Raw genomic sequence first — 22,718 nt, forward strand, 5'->3', positions numbered from 1 at the left:
AATTTTACATTGCATCGGCAATATTACAGCCATATTGAGCTATTTTAGGTTAGTAGGGCTTTCAAAGAACATTCTGAAACCTGTCATGGGATAACTGGTTTTATTCAATTGTGGAATCTCCTTCAAAGCCAATTCATGAACCTCAAGGGCCATATATAAACTTGGGATCGATTTTCCCAGCAAAAGTCACTTTTTATTATTGTGTTGTGCCAATGTGTATGTAAGCTTATGTATGTTTTTTGTTTCAAACCTTGGGCTATGTAAATGTGATGTGAATTGGCCACCCTAAAAAAGGGCTGTCTGAATGGCAATGATTGTGTTGTTTTAGTTCATGATGACACTGGGTATTTTTGGATTACATTAGCGCGATGTGAGACTACCAGGCCAAGAAAACACCACACAAGATGAACAAGGCATTGACATGACTCCAGGTTATGTAATGATAATTAACTTTTTGCCCACAGTAAGAACTTGAACTGGTGGATCCATTAAAGAAAGACTTTTTCTTGTTCACACTTTAGCTTGAGGGATATATGGTAACATGTGTAGGCAAGAATTTCGAATTTTGTCAACTGATATTTATTTATCAAAAATAATTTCAGGGAAGTGCATATAACATTCATATGAAGGTAGCTAATTTGTAGATTTTTTTGTTTGTTGTTTAATGCTGCACTTGACAGTCTGTAAATAATCACAATCTAGTGATTTACATCATGACCCTGTTAGTAGCTTCTTACAACATGCATAGTCGCCTTTTACAACAAGCATGGGTTGCTGAAGACCTATTGTAACCCTGATGTTCAGGGGTGAGGCAGCTAATACATATGGTGATTTAAACTCACACTTCACATGGCCTATTTTTTTCCAATCCGTAAGTGAAGTCTTATGACACCAATTTCAAATAACTATTCAAACTGATGGGTTGTTGGTCTTTTTGTCTCAGTTATTTGTTACTAGAAGTGCCTTTAGGTTCTGTCTGTATGTCCATCCATACGCTCCGATAGTTCTTGTTAGTGATATATGTCCAGAACCGCCTCATGGATATGGTCCATATTTGGTGCCAAGGTGTCATAGAACTGCTTGCAAACCAAAATTGATAAAGGTAACCTTGACCTCTATTTAAAGGTTAGAGAGCATTTGGCCTTTTTGTTCCTTAGCGAGATATCTCCAGAACCTCTTCATGAATTGGTTCAAATTTGAGGCAGTGGTGTCATGTGTGTTTGCAGATGCCAGTTGATAATGGTGACCTTGACAATTTTTTCAAGGCCATGGGAAGCATTTGATCTAATTGTTTGCCATATCTCTCAATAAACACTGTATGGAGTACCTTTGGAAGTTTCCAAACAATCGATGAATGTTATGACCTTGACCTTATACTTCAAGGTCAATGATAGCGGTTCGTTCCCTTTTGCTGTTTGTAAGTGAAATGCCTCAAGATGTATTTCCCAGATTGTATTCATGTTTAGGTTGAAAGGTCATTTAGGAGTGTCTGCAAGATGCAAACTTGGCCTCTTCCTCTATATTGTTATCAGTGTAATTCAAGTCAGCTCAACCAAGCCAGGGGCGGTGGGGTGGCCTAGTGGTTAAAGCGTTCGCTCGTCACGCCGAAGACCCGGGTTTGATTCCCCACATTGGTAAAATGTGCGAAACCCATTTCTGGTGTCCTCCACCGTGATATTGCTGGAATATTGCTAAAAGCGGTGTAAAACCATACTCACTCACTCACTCACTCACTCACTCACTAAACCAAGCCATCATATTAGTTATAGCTATATTAACATGAGCCCCATTGTAAATTTTTACTGACCTTTGCTGCAAACTTGGAACCGAATATCAGCCTTTCTGGAAGGTCTAGATAAATCTAGATGTCTAGTTTAATTACTAATAAATAGCGGCCCCTTGAAGCACTTTAAGGCTTTGTCAGAATTTGACTGTTGCCACTGGTGATTTGTTTAAGGCCAACTGTAGAAAAGATTATTGGCTTTTGATATTATTCTTCTATGTTCTTCTTCCAAGTGTTTATGAATATATGTTTTAGTTACACTTTCTCAAAAGTTATAATGTGTTTGTCATTAAACTTGGTATATACCTTCTCTAGGATTGGTGCCTTATTTTTAAAGATTTTTGTTAAAATTAGTCAAAGGTCAAGGTCAGCATTCATTTATTTCCTCATGGTGTTGCAAGGACTTGCAAAAAACTTCCAGTTACTTCATAAGATTTCATCACAAATCATGTTAGATCAAACCACGGACCTATACAAGTCCGTGATCAAACTATCTTTTCAGAAAAATGACAAGTTGAGTGCATCCATCCTGACAAATTATTCTGTCCTGTTAGTGGCTGGGGACATGGAAGTGCATGGTGATGATGTAGTGATTTCTGAAATCTTCTAAAAATGGTGATCAAAGGTGCAATTATTTGTATGAACTTCTCTAGTTTGCCCACTGATCATTAATGAAAGTTTACTGGACTGAAGCCAACAGAATAGCATGAGTGTTGAGCACTGAACTTTAGATGTTTATTCAAAATGTGATGCATTTGCATGCTGGTAAATCAATATTCCATAAAGTAAGCAGTATTTCAGACATGTCAGAGGAACCGGTTGAGCATGGATAGGATTTTACCACTGTTTAATGGATGTGCAATATGTGTATTCCCACATGCATAAATATTGACAATGGATGCAAATAATATGCAGCGTGATACCTTTGGGCCTCAATCAGACATGGTTGTTTCAATTGGTTTCTAACTATTTCATTTGCAGTAACATTCGTGTTGAATTTAACTGACATTTCTATTTCGGTTATGAAATGGAACACCGTAACCTTATTAGTCTGGCTAGTCTGGTTGTTCCTATCAATCGGGAGCAGATGATCTGTAGGAAGGCTGGGTAAGGTATTGGGTGGTCAGGCTCGCTTATGTGGTTGATGCATGTCATTGTGATGGTGTCAATCACTGGGTTGTTTCGTCCAGACTCGAATTTTTACACACCACCGTCATATAGCTGGAATATTGCTGAGTGCAACATTGAACAACAAGCAAAAGGACTTTAAAAACATACATTTTTTGGTTGACCCGTAGACCCCAATTTCATGCCTAGGACCCCAAAATTGTATAACTGAAATTCCAAGTGCTCACAAATAGATGTAGACCCAGGTAAATCCCTGCTACATGACAGTAAACAATGTTACTTACCTTAAAAAGTTTTGTAACAGAAGGTACACATGGTAAAACTAGTGTGTGATTAATCATAACATTAAAAAATGAAAGAATTGTGGTCAGAACAAAGACATTTTGGAAAGGGGAAAATGTGATGAGAATAACCATTAATCCATGTAAATCAGCATGTGTATAATCATGATACTTATTCATCAAGTTTGTAGTTTTGTACCTGCTCAATGGTCGTGTAGGATTTGTTTGTTTGTTTGTTGTTAAACGCCACACCCAGCAATATTCCAGCTATTTACAGCTGGCTGTAAATAATCGAGTCTGGACCAGGGAATCCAGTGATTGACATCATGAGCATCGGTCCACACAATTGGGATACGATGACATGCATCAACCAAGTCAGTGAGCCTGACTACCTGATCCCGTTAGTCACCTGTTACGACAAGTATGGTCGCCTTTCACGGCAAGTACAGGTTGCTGAAGACCTATTCTAGTATGTAGGAGATGCAAAAGATCAAACCTGTCACCCAATGGAAACACAATGAAATCCAAGCCACCGCGTGACGATCCCACTCCTACAAACGATGAAACAAGTGTTGAGTAGTTAGTTCCTCAATTGAGTCCCAATCCTTGATGTAAGTGTGAAGCATGTGAGTAGGCCGACATTCTGCAGCAGACTGGACCAGTCTCCTCCCTTTCTCTGTGACCAGCTGGCGGCTGTATGTGGCCATTCATTCGGTAACATACTTCTACTGTTGACGACTTTCATCACTCCCTTTAACAGGTTTAAAATAACATCTTTGTTAGGCCTTGCACATGTTGAAGAAAACATGCTGTTGTTCCAATTTCCTAACTTAACCTCATTTGTGTTGGCCACAATTTTATTATCTCTTTTGTCAGTTACCTAAAAATACCTCAGGGTTTTGTTTGTGTGGGGTTTTTTTTCAATTGGTTGTTGAGCTGACTGCCTTTTCTGTAACTTTTCATGTTCTTAATGCAATGTATGAGCCAAAAGAAATGGAATTTAGCTAGATTGTATCCAGTTGTGTTGATAAACTACACATAGTCCACTCTACTTTTCATTTTATTAACATGGTGTTTTTTCATTATCAAGACAAGCCACATATCCATGAGGATATCTATCTAAGGAGCTGTTTAATAGATTTTTCGAGGTTTTGGGTGCTAAATTGTCTGTAAAAATGTCTACCATACTAACTACAACAGGGAATAGGATGAAGTTGGAGAAAGTGTCTCTTCCTGGAAGGTATTCCTCCACTGAGAGACACTTAGGTGACAAGACAGTGACACAAGGGGGTGCCGTGTACCCTGGCGAGGGGACATCTCATTGCCCCTCCCACCCTTCCCTGGATAAAAAGAAGCAGGCATACCTCATTGGATGCCGATCCACTGACATGTTTCTGGGCCTGATGGGAGGGATGGGCACTCCAGGTTTGAAAGAGGAGGCCTCAGAGACCCTTCCTATTTGATACATCCCATTTAACCTGAACAAGTAGTTAAAAACCATAACTTTATTCATGTCGGCACAAATCGCCAAAAGTCTTGCATCCACATCCCGGGAGATCTTGCAACATAACAAATAGATACTGGTGGATCAAAATTGAAGGATATGACAAGGCATCCTCAACCAGGGCTTATCATGCCTCTTGTCAGGCCGAGTCAGTAGGCACTCATGATTAAAGAAAGGTCACTAACAAGCATCACGAGTCTTGCAAATCTCCATAATACCATGTCACATGAGAAAAGCTGTGCCTCACGTCATAGAGGGTTTGAGGACAGATATCAATCTCCTCCGAGTTATCAACAACTTAACTCCAGACGAGTAGAAAAATCTTGTCCAGATGTTGTCCAGAAAGCCTACAAGATGTGTCCTTTCACATACTGTCACGCAGGACAGGCAAGCTTAGATGATGTTAGGTTAGCTCAAGCCACAGGTCAGATTACAGAGACAGTACACCACCTCGTCTACATAGCTCACCCCAGAATATTCAAGGTGCGACTCTGCTACATACGCAGCTCTTCCTACGATACTGTAACTATTCCCGAAGCAGTTTTTAAGTATTCTGGGATATAATCCAGGAATTGTACCACCTTATCACTGCATTGTAGCCTACCAATAAGGAAGAACAGCCAACCAAGACTGATTGGGAGGGTTGAGCAGACGAGTGGATATTTCGAGTCCTGTAGATATCTCACTAAACTCATCCAGAGGCAACAATGTAAGATTCAGACTTTCTTCCATCAGTCGGAGCGACTACAAGAGCCACACTTGTCCTTTGTCGCAGCATCCTACTGTCGACAAAGATCATCATGAGCTTGTGTTGATGCTAGTCGAGATGGCCAGGTTCAAAGATCTTGACTTTGTTAACAAGCAGATGTTAAATACCACTTCCTACATCAACTGGTTTACTGCCAGATGTCGGACATGTCATTCCCTCGGTCGATCATCAAGCAGGTCAACCCTTGGACAACAAAGTTAACATGCCCTTGGAACAGTTGGGTTTCATCCACAGGCCCCTAGACCATATTTTCCATATGCAAGTCCAGTCCCCAGTCAGCTTTAGAATGAGTGTCTACTCGCACAGCACAACCATTAGCCCTGCACCATGACCATGGAATATATTCATTTTATGAAAAAAACAAAATCTAGAAATGCATACAAGAGCAAGTCTAACCAGCTCAAGCTAGCTCTATTCCACAGGGAGTTTTTTTATATTTTTAGAGTCAAGAAGGATATTGTGCAATATAAGATTTCAGAGACTAAATGTTAGTCTACACAACCATCTCAGGCAGCAGACACATCTGGACATCCCGGAGCCACTGAAGAGAAGCATGCTGTTGCAGCCCAGCCAAGCTCCACAGTTCTTCAACCTTCATTCAACTACTGTTGTATCAAGGCTTCCTGGTTCCCCCAACAAGTGAACCTAATTCTCAAATCATAGTCCTTGGTGGTATGAACTTTATACATGTTATTCTCACATGTAACATTCTGCAAGACACTGGGAAATTATGTCACTGGAGATGTCAGTACCTAAAGGTGCAACAAGTAATATCTACTGGAAGTGACATCACAAGTGCGCTCAGAACTGAAAGTGATATTAGAAGTACATGTACATGGAATACCATACAAAGACAACAAAACTGACGCCATACAAAGGGAGGTGACATCTTAAAATGCCCAAACTCTTAGGGTATAGTAGATGCCAGATGTGTCTGGTGATTACTGGCTTTGATGTTATTGGGGTAAGGTGTACAAAGGAATTATCAAACAATAGTCATCATTGTGTATAAGTTAACTCTAAGAATACTGCCTCTATTACATCAGAAATTAGCCCCTCCCGTGTCCCTAGCTAGTTGATGAGGTTTATTGGATAAAAGAGATGATGTTTTGCCCCATCACGCCAGAGCAGTTGCATTGATGCGGAGGATAGGGTTTGCCTCACAACTATTAGATATTTTGGCAATGAAGAAGACGTCTGTTGAAAGAACTAAATATTTTATAGTGTGATTATGTAATAGGTATTATTCCCCCTGGAGATTCTTTCCAGGAGAAAGTAATATCCTAGGTAAAAATATCCAGTGGAAAATTTTGCCAAGGATATTATTTCCACAGCCCCAAACAGGAATTTATGGCTAAGATGTAATAGAGGTGGTACTCGTACAATTATACACGATGATAACTTTTGTCAATTTGCATGCATATTGTGTGAGACATTAGCGGTCAACTCATGCACTTAGACAAAACCTCATGGGTCTGCCATTTATTATATTTTTTCCAAAGCTGTTTTCTACTGACACCCAACAAGCACTGTGCCCTGGTCCCCAGCAAAGTTAAATCTCACTCCCTTGTGGTTGTCTACTCTGTATACCTGTTTCAAGTTTTTAATCAATATAATACCAAGACCTTCCATTGTGTTAATTAATTCTATTTTGCTCTATTTTACATAATCCCCATAAACTTGCTTTACTTTTGGGCAGACCCATGAAGATCAGGGGTAGAAAGGTCTTCAGCTACCCATGCTAGCCGTAAAAGGCGACTATGCTTGTCGTAAGAGGCGACTAATGGGATTAGGTGGTCAGGCTCGCTCATTTGGTTGATGCATGTCATCATATCCCAGTTGCATGGATTGATGCTCATGATGTCAATCACTGGATTGTCTGGTCCAGCCTCGATTATTTACAGCCAGCATATAGCTGGAATATTGCTGATTGCGGTGTTAAACAACAAACAAACAAACTAATCCTTTTGGGCACAAGGGGGCATGGGTGACCCAGTCGTTTAAGGCGCCGCGATTCGCTGTGCAGAGTTGCGTCCCTTGGGCGCGCCAGAAACCTATGATTGTGGGTTCGAATCCCGATTCGGCCCAATTATGTTTCTAGGTTTGTCAGCACCATACCTGTGCTCGTGGGTTTACCGAAGTGGTAAACGTCTGAGACCTGCATCACTTTGGGCTTTCCTCCCACATTAAGCTGACACGCCGTGATATAACTGTAATACTGTTAAAAGCGGCGTTAAACACAACTCACACTTTGGGGCACAAATGTCCAAGTGGTTCAAGGCACTAGAATGTGCAGTGCAGGGTTGTGTCCCTTTACGAACAACCTCTCCTTGTGATGGCATTGAACTGTAATATTTCTGAGTGCTGTGTTAAATAACAAAAAAAATGGAAAGCAAGCAAATTGGATATGTGTACACAAGTGACTGCGTTGTTTATCTGATACCCCTTCACATGCACAACATTATCTCACAAAAGTTATTTTGCACATGTGTAACCTTACATACGTGTGTATATGTAAATTTACTATGTGTTCACATGAAAGTTAACATGTGTCTAGGTAAAGTATGTAAATAGCGAAGACACACATATTCATCAATCTGTTCACGACTTTCAACATGGAAACTTTGGTTTCATATCAATGTTGAATGCATGAACCAACATGTGTTTGAATTAATAAGTACACAACTTTTTGACTCCTTAAAACCCAAAGGCAACAGTCTGCCCACTTCTGGATGTCAGCATTAGAGTTGGTATTACTGTATGCTGTGTACCATCAGCTTCAGAATCATGAACTGTTGCCAATTTGTTTGTTTTTCTACAGATATATTACACAGATCATCCTCTGGCATTGGCGTAAATGTTCACTTGACAACATATACCTTCAGTGCAAATTTGCACTGTGTAAATTTACATTTGCACCTGCTCTAGACATGGGGCAAATTTGCTCCTGGTGTTAATATACACACATTCACATGACAAGTATACTGTGTGTACATTTATCATCCAAAACTGGCTGCAACAGGAGATATGGCTTGGGTGAGATCAAGCAATATCTACACTGTAGATATCGCTGCAATGAAATTGCATCACAATGCTTTGCAGGCCATTGTGACTTCATTGGTTACCATGACGTCACATTCAAATGACATCACTAATGGCTCTGCTACTGAAGCTGTTTGAAGTACTTTTTACACTGGAGACATTGCTTATTACTGTCCTCAGGGGCGGTCGGGTAGCCTAGTGGTTAAAGCGTTCGCTCGTCACGCCGAAGACCCGGGTTCGATTCCCGACATGGGTACAATGTGTGAAGCCCATTTCTGGTGTCCCCCGCCGTGATATTGCTGGAATATTGCTAAAAGCGGCGTAAAACCATACTCACTCACTCACTTATTACTGTCAACAAACTGAAAAAGTTGGAAGAATTATGTTGGATGATAAATAAAATCTCGCCCTCGTGTCTTTTGATATCAAATATATCCTCACTCGTTGATAAAAGTGGAAAAAATCCTCCGCCAGCCTCGGAGTTTTCCCACTTTTATCAACTTATGTTGATATATTTGATATCAAAAGAAACTCGGGTGAGATTCTCTATTTACGCATGTATGCAAGTATACACACATATGTATAAAGGTGCATATGACCTGGGTATTTAGAATCACCTGAGACTCTCAGCTCAAGGCACAGGGGTTTCACATATGTCGTTTGATGGAAAAGCTGGATTGTGTAACAGTATTATTTGCAGACAGTATATCTCTAAGAATATCCTCAGCTGATCACTTTTATGTTTAGAAAACAAACCTCTGTGTACCAACCTTCAAGTCATGGGGTACAAAATGGTTGATTTCTTACAATCCATTCCATATGGAAGCTGTCACATCTCCACCCCAAATGTCACACGGCATTTGGTCATAAACAGGAGATACATGTTGTGTAGTACATATAAGGCTACAGTTTTTATAAGATTTTGTAATTTGAATAGTTTGAAGATGAGTTTCATGTTACTCTAAAATGTCTACTGTATGATAATATAAGAAAGCTATTTGTAGCTCCCAAATACAGAGGAAATTGTAATTTTGAACAATACTAATACCATAAATGTGAAAAAAATCATCCAAATTCTGTAAAAGAGCTATTTTGATCCGAAAAGATTCTTGTTAATGTCATATACACTGCACATGTATATCCATTACTCACTGTAACCTTTATATTATGTAACAAATATGTATGTGGGCCTTTGGCCTTGAATACAATAAGCTGAACTGATTGATATATGATTGAATATGTCTCATGTCTCATGTCTCACTGCTCTATTTGACCTATAAGCTTAGCTTTCATCTTGTTGAAGCAACGACTGTCATTGGCTTATCCAGATATGGCAAAAGGCAAAGATTTCTTTGTGAATGGGTACAGTGTGTGAAGCCCTTTTCAGGTGTCCCCTGCCATGATATTGCTGGAATATTGCTATAAGTGGCATAAAACCCAACACACTCACTAACTCAGATGACCCATGAAGATCTGGGGTAGAACAGGTCTTCAGCAACCCATGCCTGCCGTAAAAGGTGACTGTGCTCGTCGTAAGAGGCGACTAACAGGATCAGGTGGTCAGGCTCACTGACTTGATTGATGCATGTCATCATGTCCCAATTGCGTGGATTGATGCTCATGACATCAATCACTGGATTGTCTGTCTGATTTGATTATTTAAAGACTGTCGTCATATAGCTGGAATATTGCTAAGTGTGGCGTTAAACAACAAACAAACAAACAGATATTGCTCTATTGAAGTTGAACCTATAAGCTTAGCTTTCATCTTGTTGAAGCAACAACAAACATGACAATAGTCATTGGCTTATCCAGATATGCCAATAGACAAAGATTTCTTTGTGAAAAATGGTACAGTGGTTCTGTGTATAGGTACAGTGTGTAAAGCCCATTTCTGTTGTCCGACACCATGATATTGCAGGAATACATGTTTTGCTAAAAGTGGTGTAAAACCCAACTCACTCACGAACTGAGGTGAAATTCAAATACCGTATTCGACGTAATAAGCACCGAGGGCGCTCTCAAAATTAGAAAAAGGGGCTAGAATAGAATATTATTTTGGTGAGAAAAAAACAGAGTTGAAAGATAAATTTCGTGGTTTATGCTGACAGCCTGAAATGTTTGTGTATGACAGATATATTTTTCTAGAATTTAATTGCCCATAATTAAGGGTGCATATAACACACGAGTGTGTATTATACACGAATAAATAAGTCTTGTGAACATTGATCAATCGTAAGGGGTGCTAATTTGGATTGTTCACTAGCCAATATATTAGCAAATACTGCCGTGGGCGCTTATTAGAGCGGGGCGCTTATTACGTCGAATACGGTACTTCTTAAATGTTTCTTTTTTGGAATTGTATTATATTGATAAGACTGCACTTATTCAATTGAATGTCAGAGGAGTAACAGGTACAGTTGATGTTATTTGTTCGGAGACCTCCTTTAAGTATCTTATGCTCACAAAAAAATATCTGTTTGTCTGTCACTTGCAATTTGACTCCTTGTCCAAACCAGTAAGGTGATGAGCCTGAGGATGCATGATACCATAACAGGTCTCGGATTTTATTTGACATTATACAGAAGATCGGGGGGGGTTTTATGTTGAGAAATCGAAATATGAACAATCTACTAAGAAGCAATATGATCTAGGAATTTCATACATTGGTATTATGTGAACAATGGTGAAGGAACAGGATAGGGGTCATCGTGTTCATGCCACAAATGTATGGCTTGGCTGAAAATATATTGTCATTATTAATTTTTTTGTAGATACGGAAAGACTATTATATACTTACTCTTGCAAGTTGTTTGTATTTCATTATATTCGAATGTAGCCACTCATTTTTTGCAAGCCAATATTTGGTAGGTAGCTAAAATTACTAAAGATGGTAACCGGTTTTGACGAGAAAGTCAATACACCTGAAAGATACATATATTGAGTGAAATACAGGGAAGCCAGTCGGACAGTATAAAAATATGTTTCATGTGGCAACAGATACAAAAGCTACCACAAAGCTTAGAAGCAATGTCCAGAATAGTTCTATAACCATTCCAGATGAAAATGTAGGGATTATGGAACACAGTTACCAGGGCTCTCCATTGTAAAATTTATAGAAATATGATGGAGCTGAATTATTGATCAACATCAGTCAGACTCTGTCACTTGTACAAAAATACAGAAAAATATCATTATAGGTACAATAACTTCTTTGTCAGAAATAGCAGAAAAAATATACCGTATTCGACGTAATAAGCGCCCCGCTCTAATAAGCGCCCACGGCGTTATTTGCTAATATATTGGCAAGTGAACAATCCCAGTTAGCACCCCTTCCGATTGATCAATGTACACAAGACTTATTTATTCGTGTGTAATACGCACTCGTGTGTTATATGCACCCTTAATTATGGGCAATTAAATTCTCGAAAATATATCTATCTTGTATAATACACACAGATTCTTCTTTTATATCATTTCAGGCTGACCACAAAATTTACAATCTTTCAACCTCGTTTTTAATCTCACCAAAATTATATTCTAATAAGAGCCCCCTATTTCTAATTTTGAGAGCGCCCTGTGCGCTTATTACGTCGAATACGGTATTGGCATGTAAACAGTGCTTATAGTGCAAAGGGGTAGCACATTATACACGCCATAATGAGTTTTGATGTTTTTTCCCCAACGCAAAGACATTACCATGAGCACATAACACCGTAAATACCATGTCAACAAATCCATACTGAAGTACGCAAATTAATCATGTCATAACACTGTCTGGCTATAAAAAGTGTTTATTGTATATCTGGACTTATGTTTGTAACTTATTTCATAAATATTATTCAAAATTCCTTTTAATATTGTTTTAATTAATTTTGGCAAAATTGTGTGTGAAGCGATCGGAAGATCTCAGAACTCACTGTTATTAACAGCAACCATGGTCAGATTACCGATATTGACGCCTTGAAACGAACTTTAGTTGACAGAGAATGAATACATATATCATAAATGCCATACTTTGACTCGTTAAAAGTTATATTTGTTATAGTTTGACGATTCTATGTCAACATATAGTTCTCGCGATCATGTGCGCAGGAGCCTCGACAATGAATGGTCAAATTGTTCCATGTGAAAAAAAATAACCGGCAATAGGGACCAGCTACTATGCTTAGGGTTATTATTATTTCAAATATATTTAGTAAAAGCTGCAACTAACATAACAAGATATTGGAATATATTATTCCTGATAAGAAAATACTTTCAGATACAATTTTTTCCGATCCTTGCATTAAAATCCTGTAAAGTTATATCATTTAGTGTGTCTTGACCGAATCACCGGTAGATTCCAAGAAAACGTGTGTACAGCTGTTTGCTGTTTCTGGCTTAGTTTAGAAGAAAATAAACAAAGTAATCTTAATCACTGGATGTAAAACAATGCCTGGCAGAACAGAAAATACAATTTAAATGGTAAAACAACGTGTCTGGTGATTTTTTTATTTCAAATTTGTATTGACAAAGTTTCTTATCAACCGTGGGGCGGTCGGGTAGCCTAGTGGTTAAAGCGTTCGCTCGTCACGCCGAAGACCCGGGTTCGATTCCCGACATGGGTACAATGTGTGAAGCCCATTTCAGGTGTCCCCCGCCGTGATATTGCTGGAATATTGCTAAAAGCGGCGTAAAACCACACTCACTCACTCACTCACTCTTATCAACCGTTCGTTTACCGGAATTCACTAAAGGGGTACAGTGTAATTTTTTTCTGCGCATAATATTCAAGAAAGATTTTCCAAAATACTAAATCCGCTATAGGGGGAAAAGATGACTGTAACAGTGCTTATTGCGGCATAAAATAACAAAACTAGTGAAACAAGGAAAGTGGACGTGTATACAAATGACTGTTGTGTATCTAATCACAACATTTTTTGACAACATGAAAAAGTTGTTTTCTTATCAAAGTTGAATGAGAGTTGCCTTAGAGAAATCTTTGCACAAGCAACATGTGTTTGATGTAATCTGTAAACAATTCTTTGACCCAAAGAAAACACTATCCACTCAACTCTGGATGTCCACATAAAAGTTGGTATGGCTGTATACTAAATAGCATCTACTTCAGAAGCCAGGACTGTTGACAATTAGTTTGATGTTGGCAAATTAATAGATATATTCATCCTCTGACGTTGGCATAAACATTCACATGACAACATATATATAGTGCAAATTTACTTTTACGTTTGCAGCTACTCCAGACATGCTCCTGGTGTAAATATGTACACATGAATAAACGTGTTCTCATGACAAGTATACTCACGTATGTATATTTACACACATACTCAAATATACACACATATGTATAGAGGTTCATTTGAACAAGGATTAAGTCAGTTTCAAAGTTATTATGGTTATACTTGTGTGAAGAAATTGCATAAAAAAGTGCCAAACATCATGAGATTGTTGTGAGGGAACAGTCACTTCCCCTTGTACGTAGCAAAAGACCCGTGAAGATCCGGGTTAGAATAGGTCTTCAGCAACCCATGCTTGTCGTAAAAGGCGACTAACGGGATCGGGTGGTCAGGCTGGCTGACTTGGTTGATGCATGTCATCAATCCCAATTGCGTGGATGGATGTTCATGATGTAAGTCACTGGATTGTCTTGTCCAGACTTGATTATTTACAGACTGCCGTCATATAGCTGGAATATTGCTGAGTGTGGCGTAAAACAACAAACAAATAAAAAACGTAGCAAAATACTACTTGAATGTATCAGAGCTCCAGATAACTTTTTAAGTAATTGAATTTTTATTCAATTTTAATTGGGTTATTATATTTTTGTTTGGGTAACGAATATTTTTACACTTATCTATTCATCACTCTATTGGGTTTTTCCCCAAATGAGTAAAATTTTGAGATTAAAAAAAAGGAGAAATCTTATATAGATGTATATAATGGTTCTAAATATAGGGTTGACTCAGAAAGTAAATTAGCTCGTAATTGTGTTTCCGAAATTAGCTCAATTGTAAGCATGCTGAAAAAGCTTCATTGGGTATTTACATGAGCTGTTTTTATACATTTGAGTTTTTCCTTTAATTGAAAGTAATTTGGTTTGGTTATTTTGTTGTTGTATTTTATGCATAAGAGAGGGTCTTTATGGATGTCAACTTCTTTATTATGAGGAACACAATTCAGCGTATATGCTCATACACCTGGAGTAAGCATCTACTCCGAAACGTTGTGTTCCTCATTATTAGTTCCAAAGTAGTTGACACTCATAAATTCTCTCTCTTATGTGTATCACTTCTAAATGCCATTCAGACGGTTATGAGGAGAATAATCAGAGACCAAACACAAACATTTCAAGCATTGATTTTGTGGTATATTTTATGATAATTAAATATCAGCTTACAAACAGCAAGAATCTAAAAGTGGTCTAAGTGAACCGTAAGCAGATAAATTAAATGCTATTTCCTCAATCATAAGAAATCCCTTCTGAGAGCAGTGTCCATTGGATGATTCTGACGATATCACAGGCTGAAGATATGTATAACCATATGTATTGTTTAATTGTCTCTATCTTCAACTTTCGTACACCATACATCTCAAATACCAATGGCTTTATATGTGAAATTATATGGCATATATTTTAGGATTATAAATATATCCTTTTTTCAGAGTTATTCTCTCGTCATTCTAACTGTGCAATAGAATACTGCATCCACTTTTTAGTTTTCACTCATTTCATATAACAAACATATGTGAAATATGGTGCTTCAAATATGACTCCTTGAAAATTAGGATTATTCTGGTTGAAACTCACTTCAATTATTCGGGATTCTAACATCATGTGAAATCTGTAAGAGTGATCTGAACATGTATGCCTGCCATTTACACTCTTGCTGTCTCTCATTGGTCAGCTGTATCACTGGAAAATAGCACACATTGGCATCCATTCTCCCAAAATCATGTACACAGGATTCCTTCGTCATGTGAAACCGTGAATAAACATGTGTGCCTGCCACGTATGCTCTTGCTGACTCTCATTTGTCAGCAAACTCGCTGGACACAGCACACAATACTGTTCTAAATGGAGCACGTTTCCAGGAATCCTTGTCACAGTTTATGTCAATAATTATAGTTTTATGGGCCCCTCTGATTAAAAATTTATAGGATACCTCAAAGACCCTAAGACCCCTTTAATTTCGATACAGTTAATGTGTTGTAAATGATTATGTTCTGGGTCGCGATTGGTCAAGACATTTCCATAGGGTCACACTAGTGTCAAATGCCAGGACATTCTGCCTGGAAATGATGACAGTCGGTAATAACAGGACCACTCCCCATCCTTCTCATGACTGCAGGATGCTGGAAAGCGGTGACTGACCGGGATGAGTTGCATACTTGTTGCACTCAACTCCATGGGGATCATCCAAATTAATGATACCAGTGAGTGGAAACGAGGATTGGGCATTCTGTTGCGGATTGCTGCAAAACATTGATATCCACTATAAGAGTGTTTTCCTGGTAATTTAGGTGAATAGAATCCCATGGGCGACTTCAGTGCCGAAGTATTGTGACACATGAACTACAATCTCCACAAGTATTCCCTGCAGAACCGTTGTTATTGTACATGTTGTAGACAAACTTGTTTCCGATGTAGGAGTCACGTGCTGGGGAGTAAGTGGCGCTGCACTTTACAATATTGACAACACTTCTCACGGCCAGTGTGAAACTGAATGAGACCTGCTTTGACATGGAATTAATCTACTCTGTATTGATTATGTGGCTGGATTTCAAGTTAGGTACTTCACTGAAGTGATATTGAATGGTGTTAATTCCTCACAAATGTTTGACTCTTTATTTCTGTCAATTGGTTTACAGATTTTTGTTCCCAAACTTTAAGGTAGACATGCAAGGGTTGAGTTCTGAGCCTCACACAAAAGGAATTGTTTAAGAGTGAATTCTTTTGTTCTGGACATTATATGAGGTATATCCACAAAAACTTGAGGTTACTGAGCAAATTGTTTTGCTGTGTCAAGTAAGTGAAGTAAGCAGGGGGACATAATTGAACGTTTTGAACAAATAAAACTGACCCAGCGTTTGACCTTCAGTCAGTGCTATCTTTCTACAGCTTCTACCTGTGTGGGTATTCAGCCCCAGAATTTGTCCCTAGCAATCTATGCTTATGTAAAAGGGTACTATGTGGATCGGATGGTGAGACTCAGTTTGATTGCATGTCTTTGTGCTTGTGGATCGTTCTTCAGTAGTGTTGGGTATGTCCTGACTTTCATTTTGCAATTTAATGGTTCATGTATTGTGATTCATATTACAATATTCTATGTGTTCTTTCATCTGTAATTTGTTATGAATCTGAATAAAAATGGTCCCATACAAAACTTGCCCCGCACATTTTAGACAATTCGTCAACCATTTTGTTGGAGTGAATTAGTGAGCGAGATGTATTCAAGGCCGCTTTTAACAGTTATATCACGGCGTGTCAGCTTGATGTAGGAGGAAAGCCCAAAGTGATGCAGGTCTCAGATGTTTACTACTTTGGTGAAACCCTCGAGCACAGGTATGGTGCTGACAAACCTAGAAACATAATCGGGGCGAACGGGATTCGAACCCACAATCATAGGTTTCTGGCATGCCGAAGGGACGCAACTCTGACCAGCGAATTGCAGCACCTTAGACGACTGGGCCACCCGTGCCCCCCTTTTTGTTGGATGTTGATATGGTCACAACGCATGTTTAATAGACACAATATATACAGAAAGTTGGTCGCGAAAGGTTTCGCTGTTATGATCACAGGAATCAAGTTACTAACTTCTGAATTTCATAATTTCATAATTTCATTTCGACTTGTCACTTATTTGAACTTTGCCAACAAGATGAAAATATGTTTGATTTCGAAAAAAGGAATTTACCAGTATTTTGCAAACACATTGTGATACATGGTAATGCTGTGCTCATATATTGCTCATAATATCAATCATCACTGGATTGTCTGATCCAGACCTGAATATTTCAGGTCACTGTCATGTAGCTTGAATATTGCTGATGCGATAGTAAACACCAAACAAAAGCATGTACAGAAAATAAACAAAAGCATCTACAGAAATAAAAACAATAAACAAAAACATTTACAGAAAATAAACAACAAACAAAAGCATGTACAGAAAATAAACAACAAACAAAAGCATGTACAGAAAATAAACAACAAACAAGAGCATGTACAGAAAATAAACACGAAACAAAATCATGTACAGAAAAAAAGCAATAAACATAGGCATGTAAAGAAAATGAACAACTACAGCATGTACAGAAAATAAACAGCAAAAAAACATTTACCGAAAATAAACAACAAACAAAAGCATGTACAGATAATACACAAACACAAGCATGTACAGAAAATATACGACAAACACAAGCATGTACAGATAATACACAAATACAAGCATATACAGAAAATATACAACAAACACAAGCATGTACAGATAATACACAAACACAAGCATGTACAGAAAATATACAACAAACACAAGCATGTACAGATAATACACAAACAAAAACATTTACCGAAAATAAACAACAAACACAAGCATGTACAGATAATACACAAACACAAGCATGAACAGAAAATATACAACAAACACAAGCATGTACAGAAGCAGTTGACCCAGCTGTATCATGGGTATTGTTTCACTGAAAGCCTCTGATGAAGACCAGCAAACATCTGCAATGAACAATGACTCAAAAAATGAATTCATTGTGAAAATAGTTATTTTCAAATGGCAATGAGATTTACAAGATGTCTTGTCTGGTACTGGATCTTCTGAGAGCTAATACCATTGACTGGCACTGTGCTGACAAGTTAAGTGATAAGCTACAATAACTTGAATAAGTCAGTTCATGTCACTGTTTGTCAGTGATACAATATACTTTGATTTGTTCTAGTATTCTCTGGGCGGTCGGGTAGCCTAGTGGTTAAAGCGTTCCCTCGTCACGCCGAAGACCCGGGTTCGATTCCCAACATGGGTACAATGTGTGAAGCCCATTTCTGGTGTCCCCCGCTGTGATATTGCTGGAATATTGCTAAAAGCGGCGTAAAACCGTATTCACTCACTCACTCTAGTATTCTCTATAAGACCATAAACCAGAGAAAACTGCAACAACTTGGAAAGCCCTGTCAATTACTCTCACTAGTATCTCATTGAAACCTACACAGAATGATGTCACACTTTAGAATGTGGTGTGAGCTTCTATTAGCAGAAATAGTTATGTGACAATTGTGAGTTCCTTCACACTTGAACATTTTCGATATATGGCTGTGTAAGCTTCTGATGACTCATGTTATTTTCATGAGTTGGGAAACATTTGAAACATTTATCACTGGGTTCCTGTCTTTAAAATATTCATAGGTCCCTTCGTTTCAAGTCTCATCATTCACATCACAGCACCATCCTGCTCATTATCTGTCCAAGAGACAATGATATGTGATATAACCATGGGAACAGTGCATGTGCACTGAATATGACCAAATGCTCCATTTCAGGAATTACAATAAGTAATCCAGTTTTGTGTAGTATTCACACATTAACAAAAGAAAACCATTATGTAAATCATTTTGGTGGGCACGGGTGGCCAAGTGGTTGATGGTACAGTTTGCATCACTTAGGTTGCCTCAGTGTTCCAGGAACCTATGACCATGGGTTCGAATCCCATGTTTGCCCTGATTTTTTCTAAGTTGGTCTGCGCCACAGCCTTGGTTGTAGGCTTCACAATCATGACATTAGTGGTTAACGTCTAAGACCTGCTTCACTTCAGGCTTTCCTCCCAAAGTATGCTTACCCGCTGTGATATGACAGGAATACTGTTCAGAGTGGTGTTAAAACCAACTCACTCTAAGACCTGCTTCACTTCAAGCTTTCCTCCCACAGTATGCTGACACACTGTGATATGACAGGAATACTGTTCAGAGTTGTGTTAAAACCCACTCACTCTAAGACCTGCTTCACTTCAAGCTTTCCTCCCAAAGTATGCTTACCTGCTGTGATATGACAGGAATACTGTTCAGAGTGGTGTTACAACCAACTCACTCACTCTAAGACCTGCATCACTTCAGGCTTTCCTCCCAAAGTATGCTTACCCGCTGTGATATGACAGGAATACTGTTCAGAGTGGTGTTACAACCAACTCACTCACTCTAAGACCTGCATCTCTTGGGGCTGTCCTCCAACTTCACGTTAACACACAAACTGAAATACTGCTTTAACTAACTCACTTAGGAATACTTACATTAGCTTATTGTTCTGAAAATCAGATAAAGCAGGTATTTAGCTGAACTTGTTGATCAAAGTCTCAGGACTTGAACTATACTTGCTCTTCTTCAATGAAATAATGCTTAATTGATGTCTGCAATAACAGAGTAAAAGGCCACACGATGGTGGATACTACACAGTACACATGTCCGGCGCATATGACCGTTTCCGGACCCCTGCTACACACTAAAACAGTTTAGCTCAGAACAGAATGGATGTTTAGTTTTCTGAGATGAATGAGCCTCCCAGTGGCTTAAGTGTTTGCTTGTGATGAACCAGACTCATTGCATTGGTATGGCTGCACCGTGGTGCAAATGGTCCCAAACCCTTCTCACTGATTAACTCATGTATTTTCAGATTCACCTTTCCGCATCAGCTTACATGAGTTTGTAAAGAAGAACACTAGTTTGGAAGCTGGACAGTCTTGTGTACTTCTGGATCAGATACCCCACAACAACAAAGCTACTGTCACAGACCACTGCAAGGTACATTTTGTTGCAGCATCTGGAAAAGAATTTGAATTTGTATTTACATTTTTGAAACTCCTGAACATTTTGGGGAACTGTTTAAACTTTAGGGAAGTGTTAGGTGAGTTTTCCTAGTTAGGAGTTTGAAGTAGTACTGGTTGACCCCAATTAGACTGTATGTGACTTGCCTTGTGCATTGTGAATGGCTGTGGTGTGTGTGTGACAGGAAACTGACACAGACCACCGTCTGTCTCAACACACATCGCAATTCCAGCCATTCAAATCATTATCTTCCATTTCTATGCGATAACTGATCCCAAAATTGGACAAATTAGTTTTCTACTGAACGTCACTGCATGACGAGCTTCGGTTCTCAAGCTACCTTATATGGCTGCCATGTCTGATGGAATTGATTGTTCAACAGCTTCCCCAGCGATCTGATTTCCTGTTAGTACCGTATTTACAAAATGGGTGATTAAAATCCACGGCAATTAGCTGGCTCAATTTCTTTTCCACGCCGTATAACCTCATCATACCCCAATTCTTTGTAATTAGGAAACTTCTGCCGACGACCTATTGTTTCACAAGCAATTTCCGTTCCAGATATTAATAAATCTTTCTTTGGAATCTGCATTTCCACCTGAAGGACAAATTGCAGGAAGAACAGTTATACATTGCTGACACACTGTTAGATGTATTGAACGAAAAATTGCAATCATGTCTTATATATCTAGGTTTCTGAGGGGTTTGTCTCGATGGTTTATCGACAAATGCCAAGTTTGACTCCTGTGGATGAAGCCTTACTTATTGATGGGTGGTTGAAGGGTTTGCTCGTCACACAGAATCCCGGGTTCGATTCCCCACATGGGTACAATGTGCGAAGCTCATTTCTGATGTTCTCTGCCATACAGGCGGTCAGGTAGCCTAGTGGTTAAAGCGTTCGCTCGTCACGCCGAAGACCCGGGTTCGATTCCCGACATGGGTACAATGTGTGAAGCCCATTTCTGGTGTCCCCCGCCGTGATGTTGCTGGAATATTGCTAAAAGCGGCGTAAAACCATACTCACTCACTCACTCACTGCCATAATATTGCTGGAATATTGCAAAAAGCTGCATAACACCATACTCACTCACTCACTTAGACTCATTCAATACACCGTTATCATTTCTGGTGTTAATATTGTCTCTATGGCCGCAACAAAGATAACTGTTCATCATTATCATGCATAACATGTTCCATTTACTTGATGAATGCAAATATAAATGTAAGCATGCTTGAAGTAAGCAGGTGAGGTGATCCAAATAGTCTGCATACAATGTATCTTAAATGTCCCCAAAGAGATGCCATCAGATCGTTGTGGTAACATCAACATGATTAAGCACTCTGTAAGTGTTGTTTCACACAGAATTAAGTTGAGTTATTTCTCTTCACAGTTTTGAGTGAGTGTTTGGTTGTGGTTTGCACAGTATTTCTACATAGCAATCAATACAGTGTTCTCTTTTCTGCCAGGCAAATGACTACCCAGTTGGCCATTGTGACAGAAGCAAGTACTCCATCACCGTCAAGATTCCTGACATTCAGTGCGAGACATGCTTCCTGCGACTCGCATTCACAGTTATAGATAAAGAGCGTAAGTCCTAAGAGCCTCTGTCTCACATTTCCTTTGTTCCATTTTTTTCAGTCAAGAATCATTGGTGTTAGATTTCTTTGTTGATTAACGCCGCACTCAGCAATATTCCAGCTATTTAACAGCGATCTGTAAATAATCGAGTCTGGACCAGCATCGATCCACGCATTTGGGATACGATGACGTGCATCAACCAAGGCAGCGAGCCTGACCACCCGATCCTGTTAGTCGCCTCTTACGACAAGCATAGTCGCCTTTCACTGCAAGCATGGGTTGCTGAAGACCTATGCTACCATGGATCTTCAAGTGGTGTTAGAAACCAGGGCCCACTTGCACAAAGCGATCTTAACACTAAGATGATCGTAACTCCCATACTTTAACATAGGCTAACGATAGTTTAAGTGCTAAGTTTGCTTTGTGCAAGTTGGCCCAGATGTACGTCCAACAGTTGATCAGTATGACATGAGTGTAATATGTGGATCGTACTAGGATAGTACTTGAATAGTACTTAGGTTTAACCTGGAAATACCTGCACAATATCTGGCAAGTACTTGTATTATATATAATATCTGGATAGTATTATGATTATGACTAAATTTTCGTTGAGTTCATGGAAATTCCTGCATTCTGATTAGCTGAATTGGTCACGTGTTATTGCATTCATTTCCCAATAAATGTAAAAAATTATGCCACGCCCACCGCGGCGCACTACTTTTATTACTGCGGAATGTCGGGGAATCCCAATATTACAGTCGAGGAAATTCCCTTTCTGCTCAAGTGTATCGTCATGCACAGGACATTTAGC

The 22,718-nt window shown here is 39.0% G+C and overlaps 1 protein-coding gene across 2 annotated transcripts in view; it reads left to right on the plus strand.

Moving 5' to 3' along the window:
* The window catches only part of LOC124111931, a 113,774-nt gene that overhangs the window by 9,131 nt on the left and 81,925 nt on the right, over nt 1-22,718 (plus strand). For both annotated transcript variants that reach the window (XM_048403827.1, XM_048403828.1), the window contains exons 3-4: nt 20,177-20,304; nt 21,796-21,916. In XM_048403827.1, coding sequence (XP_048259784.1) covers nt 20,177-20,304; nt 21,796-21,916 — 249 coding nt within the window. The remainder of the gene's footprint in view (nt 1-20,176; nt 20,305-21,795; nt 21,917-22,718) is intronic.

This window comes from Haliotis rufescens, unplaced genomic scaffold (genome assembly GCF_023055435.1).
Source record: "Haliotis rufescens isolate VD_foot unplaced genomic scaffold, xgHalRufe1.0.p SCAF_3, whole genome shotgun sequence".
NCBI classification, from domain to species: domain Eukaryota; kingdom Metazoa; phylum Mollusca; class Gastropoda; order Lepetellida; family Haliotidae; genus Haliotis; species Haliotis rufescens.